The following is a 21,630-nucleotide window of genomic DNA, read 5'->3' as shown; positions in this document are numbered from 1 at the left end:
TAAAATGTCTTAAATGAGGTTTTACTTAAATAAGGCCTTAAAAAGTCTTAAAATGTCTTAAAGAAGGTTTTCCTTAAATAAGGCCTTAAAATGTCTTAAATAAGGTTTTCCTTAAATAAGGCCTTAAAAAGTCTTAAAATGTCTTAAATAAGGTTTTCCTTAAATAAGGTCTTAAAATGTCTTAAATAAGGTTTTCCTTAAATAAGGCCTTAAAGTCTTAAAATGTCCTAAATAAGGTTTTCCTTAAATAAGGCCTTAAAGTCTTAAAATGTCTTAAATAAGGTTTTCCTTAAATAAGGCCTTAAAAAGTCTTAAAATGTCTTAAATAAGGTTTTCCTTAAATAAGGTCTTAAAATGTCTTAAATAAGGTTTTCCTTAAATAAGGCCTTAAAGTCTTAAAATGTCTTAAATAAGGTTTTCCTTAAATAAGGCCTTAAAGTCTTAAAATGTCTTAAATAAGGTTTTCCTTAAATAAGGCCTTAAAGTCTTAAAATGTCTTAAATAAGGTTTTCCTTAAATAAGGCCTTAAAGTCTTAAAATGTCTTAAATAAGGTTTTCCTTAAATAAGGCCTTAAAGTCTTAAAATGTCTTAAATAAGGTTTTCCTTAAATAAGGCCTTAAAGTCTTAAAATGTCTTAAATAAGGTTTTCCTTAAATAAGGCCTTAAAGTCTTAAAATGTCTTAAATAAGGTTTTCCTTAAATAAGGCCTTAAAGTCTTAAATGTCTTAAATGAGGTTTTACTTAAATAAGGCCTTAAAAAGTCTTAAAATGTTTTAAATGAGGTATTACTTAAATAAGGCCTTAAAAAGTCTTAAAATGTCTTAAATGAGGTTTTACTTAAATAAGGCCTTAAAAAGTCTTAAAATGTCTTAAATAAGGTTTTACTTAAATAAGGCCTTAAAAAGTCTTAAAATGTCTTAAATGAGGTTTTACTTAAATAAGGCCTTAAAAAGTCTTAAAGAAGGTTTTCCTTAAATAAGGCCTTAAAATGTCTTAAATAAGGTTTTCCTTAAATAAGGCCTTAAAAAGTCTTAAAATGTCTTAAATAAGGTTTTCCTTAAATAAGGTCTTAAAATGTCTTAAATAAGGTTTTCCTTAAATAAGGCCTTAAAGTCTTAAAATGTCTTAAAGAAGGTTTTCCTTAAATAAGGCCTTAAAATGTCTTAAATAAGGTTTTCCTTAAATAAGGCCTTAAAAAGTCTTAAAATGTCTTAAAGAAGGTTTTCCTTAAATAAGGCCTTAAAAAGTCTTAAAATGTCTTAAATAAGGTTTTCCTTAAATAAGGTCTTAAAATGTCTTAAATAAGGTTTTGCTTAAATAAGGCCTTAAAGTCTTAAAATGTCTTAAAGAAGGTTTTCCTTAAATAAGGCCTTAAAATGTCTTAAATAAGGTTTTCCTTAAATAAGGCCTTAAAAAGTCTTAAAATGTCTTAAAGAAGGTTTTCCTTAAATAAGGCCTTAAAATGTCTTAAATAAGGTTTTCCTTAAATAAGGCCTTAAAAAGTCTTAAAATGTCTTAAATAAGGTTTTCCTTAAATAAGGTCTTAAAATGTCTTAAATAAGGTTTTGCTTAAATAAGGCCTTAAAGTCTTAAAATGTCTTAAATAAGGTTTTCCTTAAATAAGGCCTTAAAGTCTTAAATGTCTTAACCCTCTGGAGTCTGAGCTGTTTTGGGGCCCCACCGGGTTTGTGTTTGGTTTCGTTGGAGTCTCTCTAGCTGATGAGGAGCACGTCTGTGTTAATGGATCTCTTTTTCAATCTAATCGGCTTTCATTCTGATTTAAATAATAATGCCAAACCTGCAGCATATTTTGTTGAGCTGCATGATTAATCGTTAAAAGATTGTGATAAGGTCTGATCTTATTCCTAAATGTCAGCAATCCGGCTCTATGTCTGTTAACCTGATAAGCTTCATGAGCACGTGCACGGGTTGAAGCGCTATTTTTAGCACGAGTGTAATGTTTGTTAATAGATTTAACGTAAAAAAACATCATTAATCTTGACAAACTATATATCATTCTAAAGGTCTAAACCTCAAGCATCGAGGACAGACCACTGTTTTTCATTGAAAAGCTTATAACGGCTGTATTTTTGCATCAATGTAAGCAATACACATCAACGATTTTATAAATAAAAACAGAGTACATACCTTTAGTGTCCTAATTACGAGCCACACACGCATCCATTGCAAACAATTCCAGAACGAATGGAAAGGTGAGGGTCCACTGAATAACATCCCATAGAGCATTTTAATCCAACGAAACAATAACGGTGTAATATTGATGGTTAATCCTTTGTTTACATTGCATTTCTGCGGAGCGAAGTATCATACTAGACTGTTATGCAATAAAATAATGCACCAAAAACAGTCTCCCGGTAGAATAAAGTGGCATGGGTTTAAAGCTTAGAATGTTACGAACAAAATCCAACTAACCCCACTCAAAAACATGCAAAGATAGCCGCGATATAGTCAAAAATATCCAACCATAGCGATCGTTTTATCTGATGTCATGACGTGCTCATCCAATGATAATGTCTGTTTATCTGGAGCCAATAAAAGCATTGAATCGTCATGACTGACAGAAAATGTAGCCAATGAGCACACGATTCCAACGAGACCTTGCATGTGTATGTTTGTCACATGGGCGTGAATATTTATTCATCTGAATGTGCCAATGTGGCGCTATCTCCGACGAGATGCTGCGAGCCTGACACCCCCCATCTGACAGCTAAAAGCTAACGCTCTAGTAAACAAACAGAGGTCTCTTTGTAGTAACTGTTTGCTAATCTTACTAACTGGACGGAATGTATTATCCAATGGATCGTCAAAAGAAGTTTTTATTGTGCTGAAGATGCTTTATTTGAGCTCACTCGAAGCAGCGATGTGAAAAAGGAGAGTGAACACAGCGGTGACGGTGCTTGTTGACAGAGAAGTTGATCCAATAACATACCGGTGAGTTGCTATGTGTAGTTGTTTATGTATATTGAGAATGTGTGTGAGAATGTATGTATTTTATTGTTTCTGTGTGCTAGAAAAAATGCAATATACCAGTATGCATTATACATATGCTGATATTTTGCATTTTTCCTAGCACACATGGGGAAAAAGTATATAATTTTTCCCCATGTGTGTGTAAATAAAACATATATATATATATATAACACATGTAATTGTTTATATATATATATATATATATATATATATATTATATATATATATATATATATATATATATATATATATATATATATATATATATATATATATATATATATATATATATATATATATATATATATATTGAGACTGTATTTATTTTATGTTTTTCCTGTGTGCTAGAAAAATTACAATATACCAGTATGCATTATACATATGCTGATATTTTGCATTTTTCCTAGCACACATGGGGAAAAAGTATATATAATTTTTCCCCATGTGTGTGTAAATAAAACATATATATATATATAACACATGTAATTGTTTATATATATATATATATATATATATATATATATATATATATATTGAGACTGTATTTATTTTATGTTTTTCCTGTGTGCTAGAAAAATTACAATATACCAGTATAGATTATACATATACTGATATTTAGCATTTTTTCTAGCACACACAGAAAAAAAAAAATATATATATATATAATATATAAAATGCATTTTTTTCCCCTGTGCTACAAAAACAAATTGACGAAAAAAGAAAAGTTCTGGACGGCCGACCATCTGTGTGATTGTTGAATGCTCACTGTTTCACCGGCCATTATATTGATTGTAGGACTGTGTGAGAATGTATGGGCCGCCGTCAATATGAATGCTCACTGTATAGCCGGCCGTTAGATTGATGCTTGGGCTGTGTGGGAATGTATGGGCCGCCGTCAATATGAATGCTCACTGTATAGCCGGCCGTTAGATTGATGCTTGGGCTGTGTGAGAATGTATGGGCCGCCGTCAATATGAATGCTGTCTAACCGACTGCCCATCAGTTTCATTGTTCATGGGATGGCCTGTAATTAGAGTGAATGATGACAGTGTGATTGTTGATTGAATGGGCAAACTATACAGAAATAGGACATGCAGTGCTAATTCTCTTTCCTTTCCTTGCCATTCTACAGGCATCAGGTTGAGTCTTCAGATGAGCTATGGCATCCAAGCACCAGCCAACCAGCAGAAAAGAGAAGAACGCTTTCAGATTCTTCAAGATCTGCACTTGCTGTTGTAGACCTGAATCCGCCAGTAAAAGGCCAGTAAATGTTTTTTTTTTTACATTTGCAAATTGTGTGTGTTTTTATAGCTATATATTTATATTATATTGTTATTTATATTACTAGTTATATTTATAGTTATTATACTTATATTACTTGTTGTATTTTCAGTTGCAAAGAAGTTTAGCTCTTTTTTATTAATATTTCATTTTTATTATATTTTTATAAGTTCTGTTGTACAAATAAATCACTTATACAAAGTCTTATGGTTCTGCCTATTATTTTATAGTTGAAAAAGCATTCAAGCATCATATATGATGGCTAAAACAGCTTGCAGTACACTTCATAACATTAGGTTATCAAGTCTCCTGTAGGTTTCTTGGCACCTGGACATATTCTTAGAAAAAAGCATGCAGGAACCCCATTTTTCATGATATCTTCGTCAAATTTTAAATATAAACTGATGAGACTTGTGCCTTTCAATTCATTAACTAACTGGATTCCTCCAGGCTTATTTTCATATATTTTTACATCAAATAATAAAGTGTTCATTGTAGCACAAATCATCTTCAAGACACTTCAACTTCTATAACTGTTTGTCTTTCTAAGTTTTTTTCTACTTTAATGTTTGGGTAATAAACTGTAAAGTGTCTTCTTTTTATAGATGTCTAAATTGTGCATGTAGTGCAAATTGTTCAGCAACTGCAATTGTTTTAGTTGGGAGATGTCATTTCTGGGGATGTGCCTCAAGCAGGCGGAGGGAGAAATGGAACAGACATAGTCTTGGAAAAAAGCTTGCAGGAACCACATTTTTCATTATATCTTCCTCAAACTTGAACTATAAACTGATAAGTCGTGTGGCTTTCAATCCATAACTGAACTGGATTCCTCCAGGTCTATTTTCATATATTTTTACATGAAATAATACAACATTCTGTGTAGTGCAAATAATTTTTGAGGCATTTCAACTATTATAATTTTTTATCTGTTTGAGAATTATCAACTCTGATTGCTTTTTAGTAGAGTCCCAAGTGTCTTCTTTCCAAAGATACCTTAATTGTGCCTGTAGCACACTGTTCTCAGGAGCTATAATTGTTTTAATTCAGGTAGGTCGTTTTCAGCTGTGAGCCCCAAAGTGGGGTTGCAGTTTAACAGGTTAAACCTTTGTCCAGTGCGATGACAGTGAACATTCAGATCTGGATAGTTATAAAACCGCTTAATAAACCGCTTCTTTTCATCAACACAGCATCATTATTTCTGTCTTACAGTCATTCAGATTATCACAGAAGAACCAGATAAAAGTTTATAGTTCAGATATAAACACTGATAGAGTAAAATAGAGTAAATCACCTTTTGAAAGAAACTTGATGCTTCAAATAACGATTATTACATCGTTACACCAGTATGTGAAGACAAGTGACTGTTAAAAAGTGTGTCATTGAATCATTCATTCAAGAGATTTGTTAAAAAACGCAGATTCTGTGAGAAAGGTGACGGCACACATGTAAGCATTATGTGTTCAGTCTGTTGGCAAGAGCATTTGAATCTGTATGTTTTTCTTTTCAAAATGACCGCCAAATTACTTGTCTGGCCTGCATAATACAGCGTTTTATTGGTTTTCGATAATTTCGGTATCGTTTTTATCTGTACAGAGGGAAAGTGAAGGAGGCGTCACAGGGGAGAGTCTAGTCACAGTCTCTCTGACACTCCAGATGAGTTGTGGTTGTGTCTATGTGCAGATCTGAATCCGGCAGTTAACCTCGGGATAAACAGAGAGACTAGCATTAGCGTAGATGCTGTTCTTCTGATGATGTAACGAGTACATCAGGTGTTATGGGAAGTGTTCCCGGTTCCGGCTGACCTAGTTAATGCAGCCTAACAATCATTTCATTGAAAAAGTGTTTTATGTGTATGCCACAGTAAAGAGATGTGTTTTTAGTCTAGATTTAAACTGACAGAGTGTGTCTGCTTCCCAAACAATGTTAGGAAGAGTTCCAGAGTTTAGGTGCTAAATAGTAAAAGGATCGAGCGCCTGCAGTTGATTTGGATATTCTCGGTATGATCAACTGGCCAGAGTTTAGAGAGCGCAGTAGACGTGATGGAGTATAATATGTTAAGAGCTCGCTCAAGTATTGGGGAGCTAAACCATTTAGTGCTTTGTTAGTGATAAGCAAGATTTTAAAATGTATGCGATGTTTAATAGGCAGCCAGTGCAGTGTTGACAGAACTGGGCTAATATGGTCATACTTCCTGGTTCTAGTAAGAACTCGAGCTGCTGCGTTTTGGACCAGCTGGAGTTTATTTATTAAGTGAGCAGGGCAACTACCCAGTAGAGCATTACAATAATCTACAGCTCATGAACGCATGAACTCACTGTCATTGAAAGCATGTGTCGTAATTTATAAATATCTATAAATATCTATAAATATATATGTATATATATTTTTTTGAACAGGGACAGTGCACAATAAAACATTAACCCTGTATAAATCAAGGAGAGATGCATTGCACCGGGTTTTAGCAAATTGCTATTTTCCACCCGTAGTCCCTGGGCAGGTAAATAAAACATACAATAAATTAACAGTTACTAAATTCACAGTTATGGAAAATTTCAAGTACAAAATTATAAATAGACACATTTCCACATCATTAAAACAATTTTACCCCCCTCCCATCACCTTTTATAAATTAATAAACACAAACACACAAAACTCACAAATGGCCACAAATTTGTTGTGACAGGATCCAATGTTTTGTGTGACATGAACGTTTGTTAAAATCCGTACATGTAATCAACTCTGTTGGAAGTGTGTTCCATTGATTTATGGTAACAAAAGAAAAAGATGATTTACCAAATGCAGTCCTGCGTTTAGGAATACTGCATTCTCCCCTGGTACATGATCGGGTAGCTCTTGTTGTTTTTTCTGACCATTTTTTTCAAAGGAGGAGCAGTAGCATTATGAAGGATTTTAAACAACAGACATACATTTGTGTGCATTATTAGATTTTCCAGATTTAAAATACTATATTTGGTGAGTATCTGACAGTGATGATACTGACGTGTTTTTTTGTTGTGAATCTTAGGGGCACTTTTATATAATGATTCAAGTGGTTTTAAGGCTGTTTTACATGCCTGAGACCAACTTGTCATACAATAGAAAAAATGTGGGAGAATCATTGCATTTAAATATGTATGTGATGCTTCAACAGTAAGAGAGTTTATTATGTGTCTGTAGTTTATGAGGTTACATTTCAGTGTGTTACTCAACTTTTTAACATGATTTTTAAAACTAAGAGTATTATCAAGGGTAACCCCTAAATATTTGAATTCCTCCACATTTTTTATTTTTTGCACATTTACTAATATTTCAGGACAATCCCTGAGTTTGCTCCTGTTTGTAAAGAACATGGTTACAGTCTTTTCAACGTTTAAGGTCCAACAGGAGTTATCTAACCATTCTGCAACCTTCTGCATTTCCTTAGTTAATTTCATTGCAACCTCAGTTGCATTTTTCCCATGAGTATATAACACAGTATCATCAGCATACATTATTAAATCAACAGTATTACACACAGATGGAAGGTCATTAATATATATGCTGAAAAGCAGCGGCCCTAAAATTGACCCTTGTGGCACTCCCAGGGTGCATGCTTTAAATGAAGACAGAGTATTGTTCACCCGCACACACTGATTTCGGCCACTCAGGTAAGATTTAATCCAATTTTGTGTGTCTATGGAAAGGTCATAATTTGCCAGTTTGTTTAATAGTATGTCATAATTAACCGTGTCAAAAGCCTTGCGCAAATCAATAAAAACTGCACCCAACACTCCTCCCTGATCTAGGTTTGTTTTAATTACTTCAAGGAAGTAGCATTATACAAAAGGCAGAACTATCACAAACTAAGGAGTGCTGAGGGTGGATCTTTGGAAAATTCTGACCCAATGCTTGCACAGAATTTAAAAATGTATTTTTAAAATTTGTAGCGACAGCGAGGCTATCATCTAGAATATTTCCATAAAAAGATGTATGCTTTCATATTTGGGCTTTTCCTTTCCAGTTAGTTTGTCAATGCTTTTCCATAGTCTTTTACTGTTCCCTTTGGCATCTCTAATAATTTCAAGGAAGAAATCTGCTTTTGCCTTTCCACGTTGCATTATGACTTTATTTCTCAGACCTTTATATATTAAATGATCAGTAGTCAATCCAGACTTAAACATTTTTTTTAGGGAGGCATCTCTTTTTTTTTTCATTACGTTCCAGAGATTGCTATTTAACCAAGGCAGATTCTGTTTTGCATTAGGTTTCCTGGCCATTGTTTATTAAAAGCTGACATTAAATCATTGCATGCTTGCTCACAGGATTTATTTTCAATAGTGTCGTTCCAATTAGTTTGTTTTATTTCATTTTCAATAAATACTAGATCTTTCTTTGAAATAGATATATTGGGGTTATTTTTCAGTGAGATTTGATTCCTATACCGTGATCTAGTTAGCTTTCTAGCAACTAGAGTGAAATTATGTTCCGATAAGCCAGTAATCAAGTTATATGTTTTAGTTATCCTATCCGGTTTATTTGTAAAAATTAGATCCAGTAGTGTTTGAGAAGATTTTGTTATTCTTGTGGGTTTATTTATCATTTGTATCATCTGATATGTTTTGGCAATATTCTTGAGCTTTTTGCTGCGTGCTTTGTCAAGCCAATTTAAGTTGAAGTCACCCATAAGTATAACTTCTTTACCTTCATGTTGTTTAAGAATTTCTGATAAATTGTCAAAGAAAACACTTGTTGCAGTAGGAGGTCGGTAGACTGAAAAAACAATAAATGACATCTAAGGGGATAAAGTAATATTGACCCCTACACACTCCAAGGAATTTTCATAAATATCAATTTGTTTGCGTTGAATGTTGTCTTTAACATAAATAAGAACCCCCCCGCCTTTCCCTTTACATCCGTCTCGTCTATATATTTTATAACCTGGGACATTAAATACAGATAAAGGAGTTGTAGGAGTTAGCCAGGTTTCTGACAGTGATGATACTGACGTGTTTTTTTGTCGTGAATCTTAGGGGCACTTTTATATAATGATTCAAGTGGTTTTAAGGCTGTTTTACATGCCTGAGACCAACTTGTCATACAATAGAAAAAATGTGGGAGAATCATTGCATTTAAATATGTATGTGATGCTTCAACAGTAAGAGAGTTTCTTATGTGTCTGTAGTTTATGAGGTTAAATTTCAGTGTGTTACTCAACTTTTTAACATGATTTTTAAAACTAAGAGTATTATCAAGGGTAACCCCTAAATATTTAAATTCCTCCACATTTTTTATTTTTTGCCCATTTACTAATATTTCAGGACAATCCCTGAGTTTGCTCCTGTTTGTAAAGAACATGGTTACAGTCTTTTCAACGTTTAAGGTCCAACAGGAGTTATCTAGCCATTCTGCAACCTTCTGCATTTCCTTAGTTAATTTCATTGCAAGCTCAGTTGCATTTTTCCCATGAGTATATAACACAGTATCATCAGCATACATTATTAAATCAACAGTATTACACACAGATGGAAGGTCATTAATATATATGCTGAAAAGCAGCGGCCCTAAAATTGACCCTTGTGGCACTCCCAGGGTGCATGCTTTAAATGAAGACAGAGTATTGTTCACCCGCACACACTGATTTCGGCCACTCAGGTAAGATTTAATCCAATTTTGTGTGTCTATGGAAAGGTCATAATTTGCCAGTTTGTTTAATAGTATGTCATAATTAACCGTGTCAAAAGCCTTGCGCAAATCAATAAAAACTGCACCCAACACTCCTCCCTGATCTAGGTTTGTTTTAATTACTTCAAGGAAGTAGCATTATACAAAAGGCAGAACTATCACAAACTAAGGAGTGCTGAGGGTGGATCTTTGGAAAATTCTGACCCAATGCTTGCACAGAATTTAAAAATGTATTATTAAAATTTGTAGCGACAGCGAGGCTATCATCTAGAATATTTCAAGATTCAAGATTTCAAGATTCAAGAGTTTTATTTGTCACATACACAGTTATATACACAATATACAACTGGCAGTGAAATGTAAACAGGTCCGCTCCATGGACAGTGCAAATAACAGTTACAAGAAATTAAAATAGAAATAGAATAAAATTAGAATAAAAAGTATTAACATAAGTAGAATTATAAATAAATCAAGTAAAAGATAAAAATAGGAAATAAGATAAATAAAAATATAAAAAATATGTGGATATGATAAGTGAGATAAACTGTAGACTTAAAAATAAGTGGTTAACATAAAATATATATATATGTATATATAAAGAAGTATAATGTGCTAGGTTTATTACAGGTTGTTACGCAGTAACAATAGGAAAGTAAAGTGCAGTGCAATTGCAGTATGTGGATGTTAATGTTAAAAAAACGTATGTTTATGCGTGTGCGGGGTGAAGTGAAGTCACGTGACTGAGTTCAGGAGTCTGATGGCCTGGGGGAAGAAACTCCTCCTGAGTCTTTCAGTCTTTGCCATCAGGCTACGGAAGCGCTTACCAGATGGCAGCAGGGTGAAGTGAGAGTTTGCAGGGTGATTAATGTCTCTGATGATTTTGGTAGCTCTACCTCTGCAGCGTTTGGTGTAGATGTCCTGCAGAGACGGGAGAGCTGAGCCTGAGATGCGCTCGGATAAGCGCACCACTCTTTGCAGGGCTTTGCAGTCGTGACTGGTGCTGTTCCCGTACCACGCTGTGATGCACTGAGTCAGGACACTTTCTATCGCCCCTCGATAGAAAGTTTTCAGGATGGCTGGTGAAACCCTGAATTTCCTCAGCTGGCGCAGGTGGTACAGTCTTTGCCTGGCTTTTTTCACCTGTGTCTGGATGTGTGTAGTCCAGGTCAGATCCTCGGAGATGTTCACTCCCAGGTATTTGAAGCTGCTCACTCTCTCTACCGGTGTCCCGCTGATCATGAGAGGGGAGTATGACCGATGCTGTCTCTTCCTGAAGTCCACAATCAGTTCTTTGGTCTTGTTAACATTCAGAGAGAGACAGTTGTCCTGGCACCATGATGTCAGTTGCTCCACTTCGTCCAAGTATGCCGTCTCATTGTTGTTGGAGATGAGACCCAGGACAACAGTATCATCAGCAAACTTGATGATCGAGGTGGAGCTGTGTGTGGACAAACAGTCATGGGTGTAGAGAGAGTAGAGCAGGGGACTCAGCACACAGCCCTGTGGAGCTCCAACACTCAGGGTGATGGAGGTGGAGGTGAACTGGCCTACTCTCACCGCCTGGGGTCTGCCAGTGAGGAAATCTTCAATCCAGAGGCAGAGAGAAGAATTCAGGCCTAGATCCAGGAGTTTGTGTGTTAGCTTAATGGGAACTATGGTGTTAAAGGCTGAGCTATAGTCAATAAATAGCAACCTGACATAGTTCCCACTTTTGCTGTCGATGTGAGTGAGGCAGGAGTGAAGGACGTGAGAAATGGCATCTTCAGTCGATCTATTGGGACGATAGGCAAACTGAAGAGGGTCCAAAGTGTCAGGAATGGAGGAGCAAATGTTGTTTTTAATGAGTCTCTCAAAGACCTTCATGACTAAAGATGTGAGAGCCACTGGACGATAGTCATTTAAGCAAGAGGGTTTACTGATCTTAGGTACAGGGATGATGGAGGATCGTTTGAAGGAGGTGGGGACAACAGATGTAGCAAGGGACTCGTTGAATATGGATGTAAAGAGCCCTGCGAGCTGATCAGCACAGGACCGCAGAACACGACCTGAAATACCATCCGGCCCAGCAGCTTTCCTGACATCCACACGTTTGAGTGCCCTCCGAACCTCGTCCTCCGAGACAGAGATCACGTGACCGTTGCTGCTCTGAGGGACTCTCTCTGACGCGTCACTCGCCGGAGTCGCGCTGCCGCGATTACCATCAAAGCGAGCGTAGAAAGAGTTTAACTCGTTCACCAGTAACGGATCAGCTCTCACCTCTGCAGAGGATTTAGTTCCAAAAGCACAGATGGATCTCAGTCCCTGCCACATCCGCCGGGAGTCGTTGAGTTGGAAATGAGATTCCACTCTGTCTTTATAGCGGAGTTTTGCGGCTTTAACGGCGCGCCGGAGGGCGTAACATGAAGCTTTGTACTCCCTCATATCCCCCGTTAGGAGACCGGCATTGTAAGCGGTGGTGCGCGAGTTTACTGCAGTGCGAATTGAACTGTCCACCCACGGTTTCTGATTAGGGAAGGACGTTATAGTTAATGTTTGTGTGGCTTGCTCTGTCAGTGTGTTAATAAAGCAGAGCGCCACTTCTGTGAACTCGCTGACGTCTTCAGAACTCGCGCGGAACATGTCCCAGTCGACGTCATCAAGTCATGTCCCAGTCGACGTCATTTCCATTTATTTTAAGATGTATGCTTTCATATTTGGGCTTTTCCTTTCCAGTTAGTTTGTCAATGCTTTTCCATAGTCTTTTACTGTTCCCTTTGGCATCTCTAATAATTTCAAGGAAGAAATCTGCTTTTGCCTTTCCACGTTGCATTATGACTTTATTTCTCAGACCTTTATATATTAAATGATCAGTAGTCAATCCAGACTTAAACATTTTTTTTAGGGAGGCATCTCTTTTTTTTTCATTACGTTCCAGAGATTGCTATTTAACCAAGGCAGATTCTGTTTTGCATTAGGTTTCCTGGCCATTGTTTATTAAAAGCTGACATTAAATCATTGCATGCTTGCTCACAGGATTTATTTTCAATAGTGTCGTTCCAATTAGTTTGTTTTATTTCCTTTTCAATAAATACTAGATCTTTCTTTGAAATAGATATATTGGGGTTATTTTTCAGTGAGATTTGATTCCTATACCGTGATCTAGTTAGCTTTCTAGCAACTAGAGTGAAATTATGTTCCGATAAGCCAGTAATCAAGTTATATGTTTTAGTTATCCTATCCGGTTTATTTGTAAAAATTAGATCCAGTAGTGTTTGAGAAGATTTTGTTATTCTTGTGGGTTTATTTATCATTTGTATCATCTGATATGTTTTGGCAATATTCTTGAGCTTTTTGCTGCGTGCTTTGTCAAGCCAATTTAAGTTGAAGTCACCCATAAATTTAACTTCTTTACCTTCATGTTGTTTAAGAATTTCTGATAAATTGTCAAAGAAAACACTTGTTGCAGTAGGAGGTCGGTAGACTGAAAAAACAATAAATGACATCTGAGGGGATAAAGTAATATTGACCCCTACACACTCCAAGGAATTTTCATATATATCAATTTGTTTGCGTTGAATGTTGTCTTTAACATAAATAAGAACCCCCCCGCCTTTCCCTTTACATCCGTCTCGTCTATATATTTTATAACCTGGGACATTAAATACAGATAAAGGAGTTGTAGGAGTTAGCCAGGTTTCTGTAAGACACAAGTAATCAAGGTTTGAATCTATTAATGTTCAATTTGTTCAGTCTTTGAAATGACGCTACGTATATTTAAATGTCCCCCAAAGATGCCTTTCGGTTTTGTTTTCGGGTTGCATAGTATGCTCGCGTGGTTTACAGTCTGAAAGAGTTTTGTTTGCTGTTGTTTGAAGAGCACGGTGGTAGTCTGTGAAGCACTTGTCTTAGTACATGGTCCAGCTTTTAACAGCGTTTGAGTAATGGCATGTTCAGACACCGAGTTTAACGGAGGATGTTTACCTCGTGATCCTGCAAGATGAGTGTCACAAAAGTCGGTCACCGGTCTTACCGCGGGTCCATGGGGAACAGCTGATTGCCGATTATTCACATGTGGTTGCGGAAAATCCGCAGGTCCAGGGTTTAAATGGACATCTCCACATAGCAAAAGGACAGTACAGAGAAAGATGTAATGAACCCGTTTTGCTGGTAAAGGGGCCGTTCTCTGTCCACGCCGTTCACGCTTCTAGATACTCGCCCGATATCCATATAGTTGGAATATAGGATATACTGACTCCACGAATCCAGTGGGACAGCGAGGTTTCCGTTTCCCGATGGGGTGACGTGCAGAGAAGAGCGTTCACGAGCAGCAGACCAGTTTCCCCACATTTGTGTTTCCGTGAGAACCAACAGGCATAGGGCCAAGACAATCAGGTGTGATGTCTCCTTGGTTTTAGCACATTTAAAACCAGACCGCCATGAGCCCCAGTTTTTGCGTGCAATTTGATGATGATCAGACGGTCTCCCAGTTTTTTTTAGGAGAGGTGTGGCAGTACCTGCCGAGCTGCTGCAAACACCTGCCGCCATGTTTTCTCTACCACTTTTTAAGGTGGTAGAAGGCGGTTTTACAGATGCCAGAAACGTGGCTTTCAGATGAAAGATGGGTATAAATCAAGAGATTCGTTCAAAAACACTGATTCATCCAGTAATGAAACATGAGTGAGTCACTGAATCATTCATTCAAGAGATTTGTTAAAAAAACTAATTAGTTTAGTTCAGAATCGTGATTCTTACTTCATCCAGAATGGTGCAGCTCTAATATGTTGTAAATAATGACTGAATTGACATGCTTTTAATCACATAACACCGTGGATAAACGTGTGTGTGTGTGTGTGTGTGTGTGTGTGTGTGTGTGTGTGTGTGTGTTAGATGGAGTTTGATGAGAAGGAGTTGAGGAGAGAGATCAGCTACGCCATCAAGAACATTCATGGAGTCAGGCAAGAGCACACTGACACTGCACACGACCATACTCACTTCAGGAATATCCCCGATCATTGAGTCCGCTTTCATCGCTTAACCTCTCACATTTGACCCATGTTAATCATAGATACACCACACATATTCAACATGGGCTCATTACTAGAGTCGTTCTCTCTGTGATCGGACATGGTTTCACTCTGACCGTGTGTTGTGTGTGTGACCTCAGGACGGGGCTCTTCACCCCTGACATGGCCTTCGAGGCCATCGTGAAAAAGCAGCTGATCAAGCTGAAGGAGCCGTGCCTCAAATGCATTGACCTGGTCATCCAGGAGCTCATCAATACGGTCAAGCAGTGCACACTGAAGGTAGACGGAGAGCGAGCATGTCACGCTAACACCTGCCCGACTCACGCCGCTAACGGCTCCGCAAAGCAAAAACACTCATGTAACACCAACAGCCCTCTACCTCAGGAAATGACCAAAACTCACATGTACATAACCCATTTCAAATCAGCATTACGATCCTGAGCGCACAAGTGTTGTGTTTACACTCAAATACTGTTAGAAAACCGCCACGGTCAAAGAGCTGCAATCCCATGCGTCCCGTTTAGGAAAGAGGAACGCATGGACCGTTATGTGCTTCTGTTTTCATCCACCCGTCCACTTTTTCCCAGTATTGTGCCCTTAATTATCCAAATAACACCTCCGCTGTCCCATGATCCTCCAGGACGGGGCTGTTCACCCCTGACCATGCCTTTGAGGCCATAGTGAAAAAGCAGATTGTTAAACTGAAGGAGCCGTGTCTCAAGTGTGTAGACCTGGTGGTGTCTGAACTCGCCACGCTCATCCACAAGTGCACCGAGAAGGTAAAACATGACCGCTTCTGACTGATCCCTTAACCAATCAAATCCAGTCCTGTAACCGAACCCGCTTTGATTGACAGATCTCTTAACCAATCAAATCCAGTCCTGTAACAAAACCCTCTTTGATTGACAGATCTCTTAACCAATCAAATCCAGTCCTGTAACCGAACCCTCTTTGATTGACAGATCCCTTAACCAATCAAATCCAGTCCTGTAACCGAACCCTCTTTGATTGACAGATCTCTTAACCAATCAAATCCAGTCCTGTAACCAAACCCTCTTTGATTGACAGATCTCTTAACCAATCAAATCCAGTCCTGTAACCAAACCCTCTTTGATTGACAGATCTCTTAACCAGTCAAATCCAGTCCTGTAACTGCTGTTAGTTCAGTGTTTGTCTGTGGTGGATGAGCTCCGCTTGTGTTTTTGCTTTGTGGGGATTATTTCACTAATCACAGGCCGTCAGTGTTTAAACACACATCACTGCAGTCCTGCTCATGCGTGTTTATGACACGTTAGTGTGTGTGTGTGTGTGTGTGTGTATGTGTGTGTGTGTGTGTATGTGTGTGTGTGTGTGTGTGTGTGTGTGTGTCCTAGCTGAACTCGTATCCTCGGCTGAGAGAAGAGACGGAGAGAATCGTCACCACATACGTCAGAGAGAGAGAGAGCAAAACTAAAGACCAGGTGTGTGTTCCCCAACCCTCCTCCTGTTATCCCATCGCATTCATTCATTTATTCATTCACACCTGTGTGTGTGTGTGTGTGTGTGTGTGTGTGTGTCGCAGGTGATGCTGCTGATCGACATCGAGCTCTCCTACATCAACACCAACCACGAGGACTTCATCGGTTTTGCCAAGTGAGTGCCCTCTGTTGACCTCTGCCCTCTGTTGACCTCTGCCCTCTGTTGACCTCTGCCCTCTGTTGACCTGTGATTTGAGTGGCAGCGGTCTAACCTCAGTGTGTTTCAGCGCGCAGCAGCGGAGCGCCACCGTCAGCAAGAAGAGGGCCATGCCCAATCAGGTACAGCAGCACCAGCTCACGCGCCGGCCCATTGGTCCGCTCCCCCGCCTCATTATCATATCCCCTCCCCCTGCTGCAGGTGATCCGGCGCGGTTGGCTCACCATCAACATCAGCATCATGAAGGGCGGGTCCAAGGACTACTGGTTCATCCTGACCGCAGAGTCTCTGTCCTGGTACAAGGACGAGGAGGTGTGTGTGTGTGTGTGTGTGTGTGTTTAGATGTGTATTCTTCATCTTTTGTGGAAATAAAACGCGTTTGTGTGTGTGTGTGTGTGTGTTTTCCAGGAGAAAGAGAAGAAGTTCATGCTGCCTCTGGATAACCTGAAGCTCAGAGACGTGGAGAAAGGGTTCATGTCCACCAAACACACCTTTGCCATCTTCAACACAGAGCAGCGGTAAAGATCAATAATCATAATCATAATCATAATAAACTGGCTGTTGTCAACAAAAGAGGAGCCGAAATAAAGGTTTGATGATGGTTTAACGCTTGAAAATTAAGAAATTAAGACGGATATAAATATTAGTATTATATATTTTTTTTAAAGTGCAGGTACTGTAAAATACATTTTTTATCAATTATTTATTTATATTTTTACATTAATTATTTAATCTTATGATAAATTAATAGATATTATACTTGTATTATATTATATGAACAAATATTTCAAAATATTATATAAGTAAATAAATATATTATACATTTATAACATTGTATGAATAAATACGTAAATTAATAAATAAGTAAAATAATGAATTTGACATTTATAATAATATATTAACCAATTAAATAATGGATATAAATAATAAATATGTATAATATCATATGAATAAAATATATACTTGTATTTTATTATTATAAACACATTTGGATAAATGTAGTAATTTTGTATATATATACATAAAAGATAACAATAATTGAAACAAATATTATAATTTTAGTTTAACTCTTTTTATTGATTCTTTTCATTGAAAGATAAATCATAATTACAGTGGGGCAAAAAAGTATTTAGTCAGCCACCGATTGTGCAAGTTCTCCCACTGAAATAGATGAGAGAGGCCTGTAATTTTCTTCAAAGTTTCACTTCAACTATGAGACAGAATGAGGAGAAAAAATCCAGAAAATCACATTATCTGATTTTTAAAAAATGTATTTGCAAATTATGGTGGAAAATAAGTATTTGGTCAATAACATGTTGTGTTGGCAATGAAAGAGGTCAAATGTTTTCTGGAAGTCTCCACAAGGTTTTTCCACACTATTGCTGGTAGTTTGGCCCATTCCTCATGCAGATCTCCTCTAGAGCAGTGATGTTTTGGGGCTGTCGCTGGGCAACACAGATTTTCAACTCCCTCCAAAGATTTTCTATGGGGTTGAGATCTGGAGACTGGCTAGGCCACTCTAGGACCTTGAAATGCTTCTTCCGAAGCCTCTCCTCCGTTGCCTGGGCACACGTTTGGGGATCATAGTCATGCTGAAAGACCCAGCCATGTTTCATCTTCAATGCCCTTGCTGATGGAAGGAGGTTTTTACTCATGGCCCCATTCATTCTTTCCTTTACACGGATCAGTCGTCCTGGTCCCTTTGCAGAAAAACGCTTCACAGTAGGTGTGGTGTTCTTTGGATGCAACTCAGCATTCTTTCTCCTCCAAACACGACAAGTTGAGTTTTTACCAAAAAGTTCTATTTTGGTTTCATCTGACCATATGACATTCTCCCAATCCTCTTCTGGATCATCCAAATGCTCTCTAGCAAACTTCAGACGGGCCGGACATTTAAATTCTTTAAAAATCAGACAATGTGATTTTCTGGATTTTTTCTCATTCTGTCTCTCATAGTTGAAGTGTACCTATGATGAAAATTACAGGCCTCTCTCATCTTGTTAAGTGGGAGAACTTGCACAATTGGTGGCTGACTAAATATTTTTTTTGCCCAACAGATATCAAGATAACAGAAAGCAGAAGTATTCATATCTGTGTGTATATATATATATATATATATATATATATCTCCCCAAATCAGAAAAAGTTGGGACAGTATGGAAAACGCAAATAAAAAATGTTTTGTCTGGTCAACTTCATGTCATTTGTAAATATGCATCCTTTCCTGTCATTCAGACCTGCAACACAGTTAAAAAAAAGTTGGGACAGGAGCAATTTAGGGCTAGTAATGAGGTAAAATGGTTAAATAATGATGTGATTTGAAACAGGTGATGTCAACAGGTGATTGTAATTATGATTTGGTACAAAAGCAGCATCCAAGAAAGGTCTAATCCTTTAGGAGCAAAGATGGGCCGAGGATCGCCAGTTTGCCAACAAATACGTGAGAAAATTATTGAAATGTTTAAAAACAATGTTCCTCAAAGAAAGATAGGAAGAGATTTGGATATTTCACATTCAACAGTGCATAACATAATTAAAAGATTCAAGGAATCTGGAGGAATTTCAGTGCGTAAAGGACAAGGGCGCAAGCCTAAGCTGAACAACCGTGATTTCCGATCCCTCAGGCGGCACTGCATCAAGAATCGTCATCATCTAGAAGCGATATCACCACATGGGCTCAGGACTACTTTGGCAAACCTTTGTCAAGTACCACAATACGTAGTTACATCCACAAATGCCAGTTAAACTGTACTGTGCCAAAAGGAAGCCCTATGTTAACAGTGTCCAGAAGCGCCGTCGACTTCTCTGGGCTCGGAGGCATCTGGGATGGAGCATCACACAGTGGAAACGTGTACTGTGCTCAGATGAAGCAGTATTTCAGGTATTTTTTGGGAGGAATGGACGCCGTGTGCTCCGGACCAAAGAAGAAAAGGATCATCCAGACTGTTACCAGCAACAAGTCCAAAAGCCAGGGTCTGTCATGGTATGGGGTTGTGTCAGTGCCCTTGGCAAAGGTAACTTGCACTTCTGTGAAGGCACCATTAATGCTGAAAAGTACATTGAGATTTTGGAGCATAATATGCTGCCTTCAAGAAGACATCTTTTCCAGGGACGTCCATGCATATTTCAACAAGACAATGCAAAACCACATTCTGCACACATTACAAAGTCCTGTCTGTGGAGGAAGAGGGTACGGGTACTTGACTGGCCTGCCTCAGTCCCGACCTGTCTCCAATAGAGAATGTGTGGAAGACCCCGTACTGTTGCCCACCTTAAGACTTGTTTGCAGGAAGAATGGGACAAAATTACACCTGAAACACTTCATCACTTGGTGTCTTAAGTCCCTAAACGTCTTTTAAGTGTTGTGAAAAGGAATGGCAACATTACAAAGTGGTAAATGCTTTACTGTCCCAACTTTTTTTTAAATGTGTTGCAGGTCTGAATGACAGGAAAGGATGCATATTTACAAATGACATGAAGTTGACCAGACAAAACATGAAATATTTTGTGTTCATATTGTCTGCAATGAAATACAAGTCAAAGTAAATTTAGAAATCACTTCTTTTTTTTTTTGCGTTTTCCATACTGTCCCAACTTTTTCTGATTTGGGGTTGTTTATATATAAATAAATAAATACAGCAATAATTGAAACTTATTATTTTCTAGCGATATTGATTCATAATGATCAAATGTTCATCCAAACTGTGCAGACCTGGAGCTTTGTTCATGTTTCACATCATCTGAAGTGCAGATCCATAACTCCTGCAGACTCATAACTCATAACTCTGTGTTTGCTGATGCAGGAACGTGTATAAAGACCTGCGTCAGATCGAGCTGGCCTGCGACTCTCAGGAGGACGTGGACAGCTGGAAAGCCTCGTTCCTGCGGGCCGGGGTCTATCCTGAGAAGGACCACCCGGAGAACGATGACGGGGGCCCGGCCGACTCTCTCTCCATGGACCCTCAGCTGGAGCGGCAGGTGGAGACCATCCGGAACCTGGTGGACTCCTACATCGGCATCGTCAACAAGAGCATCCGCGACCTCATGCCCAAGGCCATCATGCACCTCATGATCAACAATGTGAGTGTGGGCTCGCATTAATCAGGTGTCCATCACCGAAGGGTGGGCGGGGCTTACGCCACTCACGGCTCGCATTAATCAGGTGTCCATCACCGAAGGGTGGGCGGGGCTTACGCCACTCACGGCTCGCATTAATCAGGTGTCCATCACCGAAGGGTGGGCGGGGCTTACGCCACTCACGGCTCGCATTAATCAGGTGTCCATCACAGAAGGGTGGGCGGGGCTTACGCCACTCACGGCTCGCATTAATCAGGTGTCCATCACAGAAGGGTGGGCGGGGCTTACGCCACTCACGGCTCGCATTAATCAGGTGTCCATCACCGAAGGGTGGGCGGGGCTTAGGCCACTCACGGCTCGCATTAATCAGGTGTCCATCACCGAAGTGTGGGCGGGGCTTACGCCACTCACGGCTCGCATTAATCAGGTGTCCATCACTGAAGGGTGGGCGGGGCTTACGCCACTCACGGCTCGCATTAATCAGGTGTCCATCACCGAAGGGTGGGCGGGGCTTACGCCACTCACGGCTCGCATTAATCAGGTGTCCATCACCGAAGGGTGGGCGGGGCTTACGCCACTCACGGCTCGCATTAATCAGGTGTCCATCACAGAAGGGTGGGCGGGGCTTACGCCACTCACGGCTCGCATTAATCAGGTGTCAATCACCGAAGGGTGGGCGGGGCTTACGCCACTCACGGCTCGCATTAATCAGGTGTCCATCACAGAAGGGTGGGCGGGGCTTAGGCCACTCACGGCTCGCATTAATCAGGTGTCCATCACAGAAGGGTGGGCGGGGCTTAGGCCACTCACGGCTCGCATTAATCAGGTGTCCATCACAGAAGGGTGGGCGGGGCTTACGCCACTCACGGCTCGCATTAATCAGGTGTCCATCACCGAAGGGTGGGCGGGGCTTACGCCACTCACGGCTCGCATTAATCAGGT

General features: G+C 39.0%; 1 protein-coding gene across 4 annotated transcripts in view; it reads left to right on the top strand.

Annotated features, from left to right (window-relative positions):
- The window catches only part of dnm2b (dynamin 2b), a 54,848-nt gene that overhangs the window by 26,502 nt on the left and 6,716 nt on the right, over nt 1-21,630 (top strand). For 3 of the 4 annotated variants that reach the window (XM_079812542.1, XM_079812541.1, XM_079812540.1), the window contains 8 exons: nt 14,801-14,868; nt 15,078-15,216; nt 16,311-16,397; nt 16,499-16,569; nt 16,682-16,733; nt 16,813-16,923; nt 17,020-17,129; nt 20,415-20,691. In XM_079812542.1, the coding sequence (XP_079668668.1) occupies nt 14,801-14,868; nt 15,078-15,216; nt 16,311-16,397; nt 16,499-16,569; nt 16,682-16,733; nt 16,813-16,923; nt 17,020-17,129; nt 20,415-20,691 (915 nt within the window). Of the gene's footprint in view, nt 1-14,800; nt 14,869-15,077; nt 15,217-15,577; nt 15,717-16,310; nt 16,398-16,498; nt 16,570-16,681; nt 16,734-16,812; nt 16,924-17,019; nt 17,130-20,414; nt 20,692-21,630 lie in introns of all 4 variants that reach the window. The other variant, XM_079812543.1, reaches the window with a different exon arrangement.

Source organism: Gobio gobio (genome assembly GCF_949357685.1).
Source record: "Gobio gobio genome assembly, chromosome: 3".
NCBI classification, from domain to species: domain Eukaryota; kingdom Metazoa; phylum Chordata; class Actinopteri; order Cypriniformes; family Gobionidae; genus Gobio; species Gobio gobio.
Note: the sequence above shows the minus strand (reverse complement) of the source record. Positions and strands in the feature narration are given on the sequence as shown.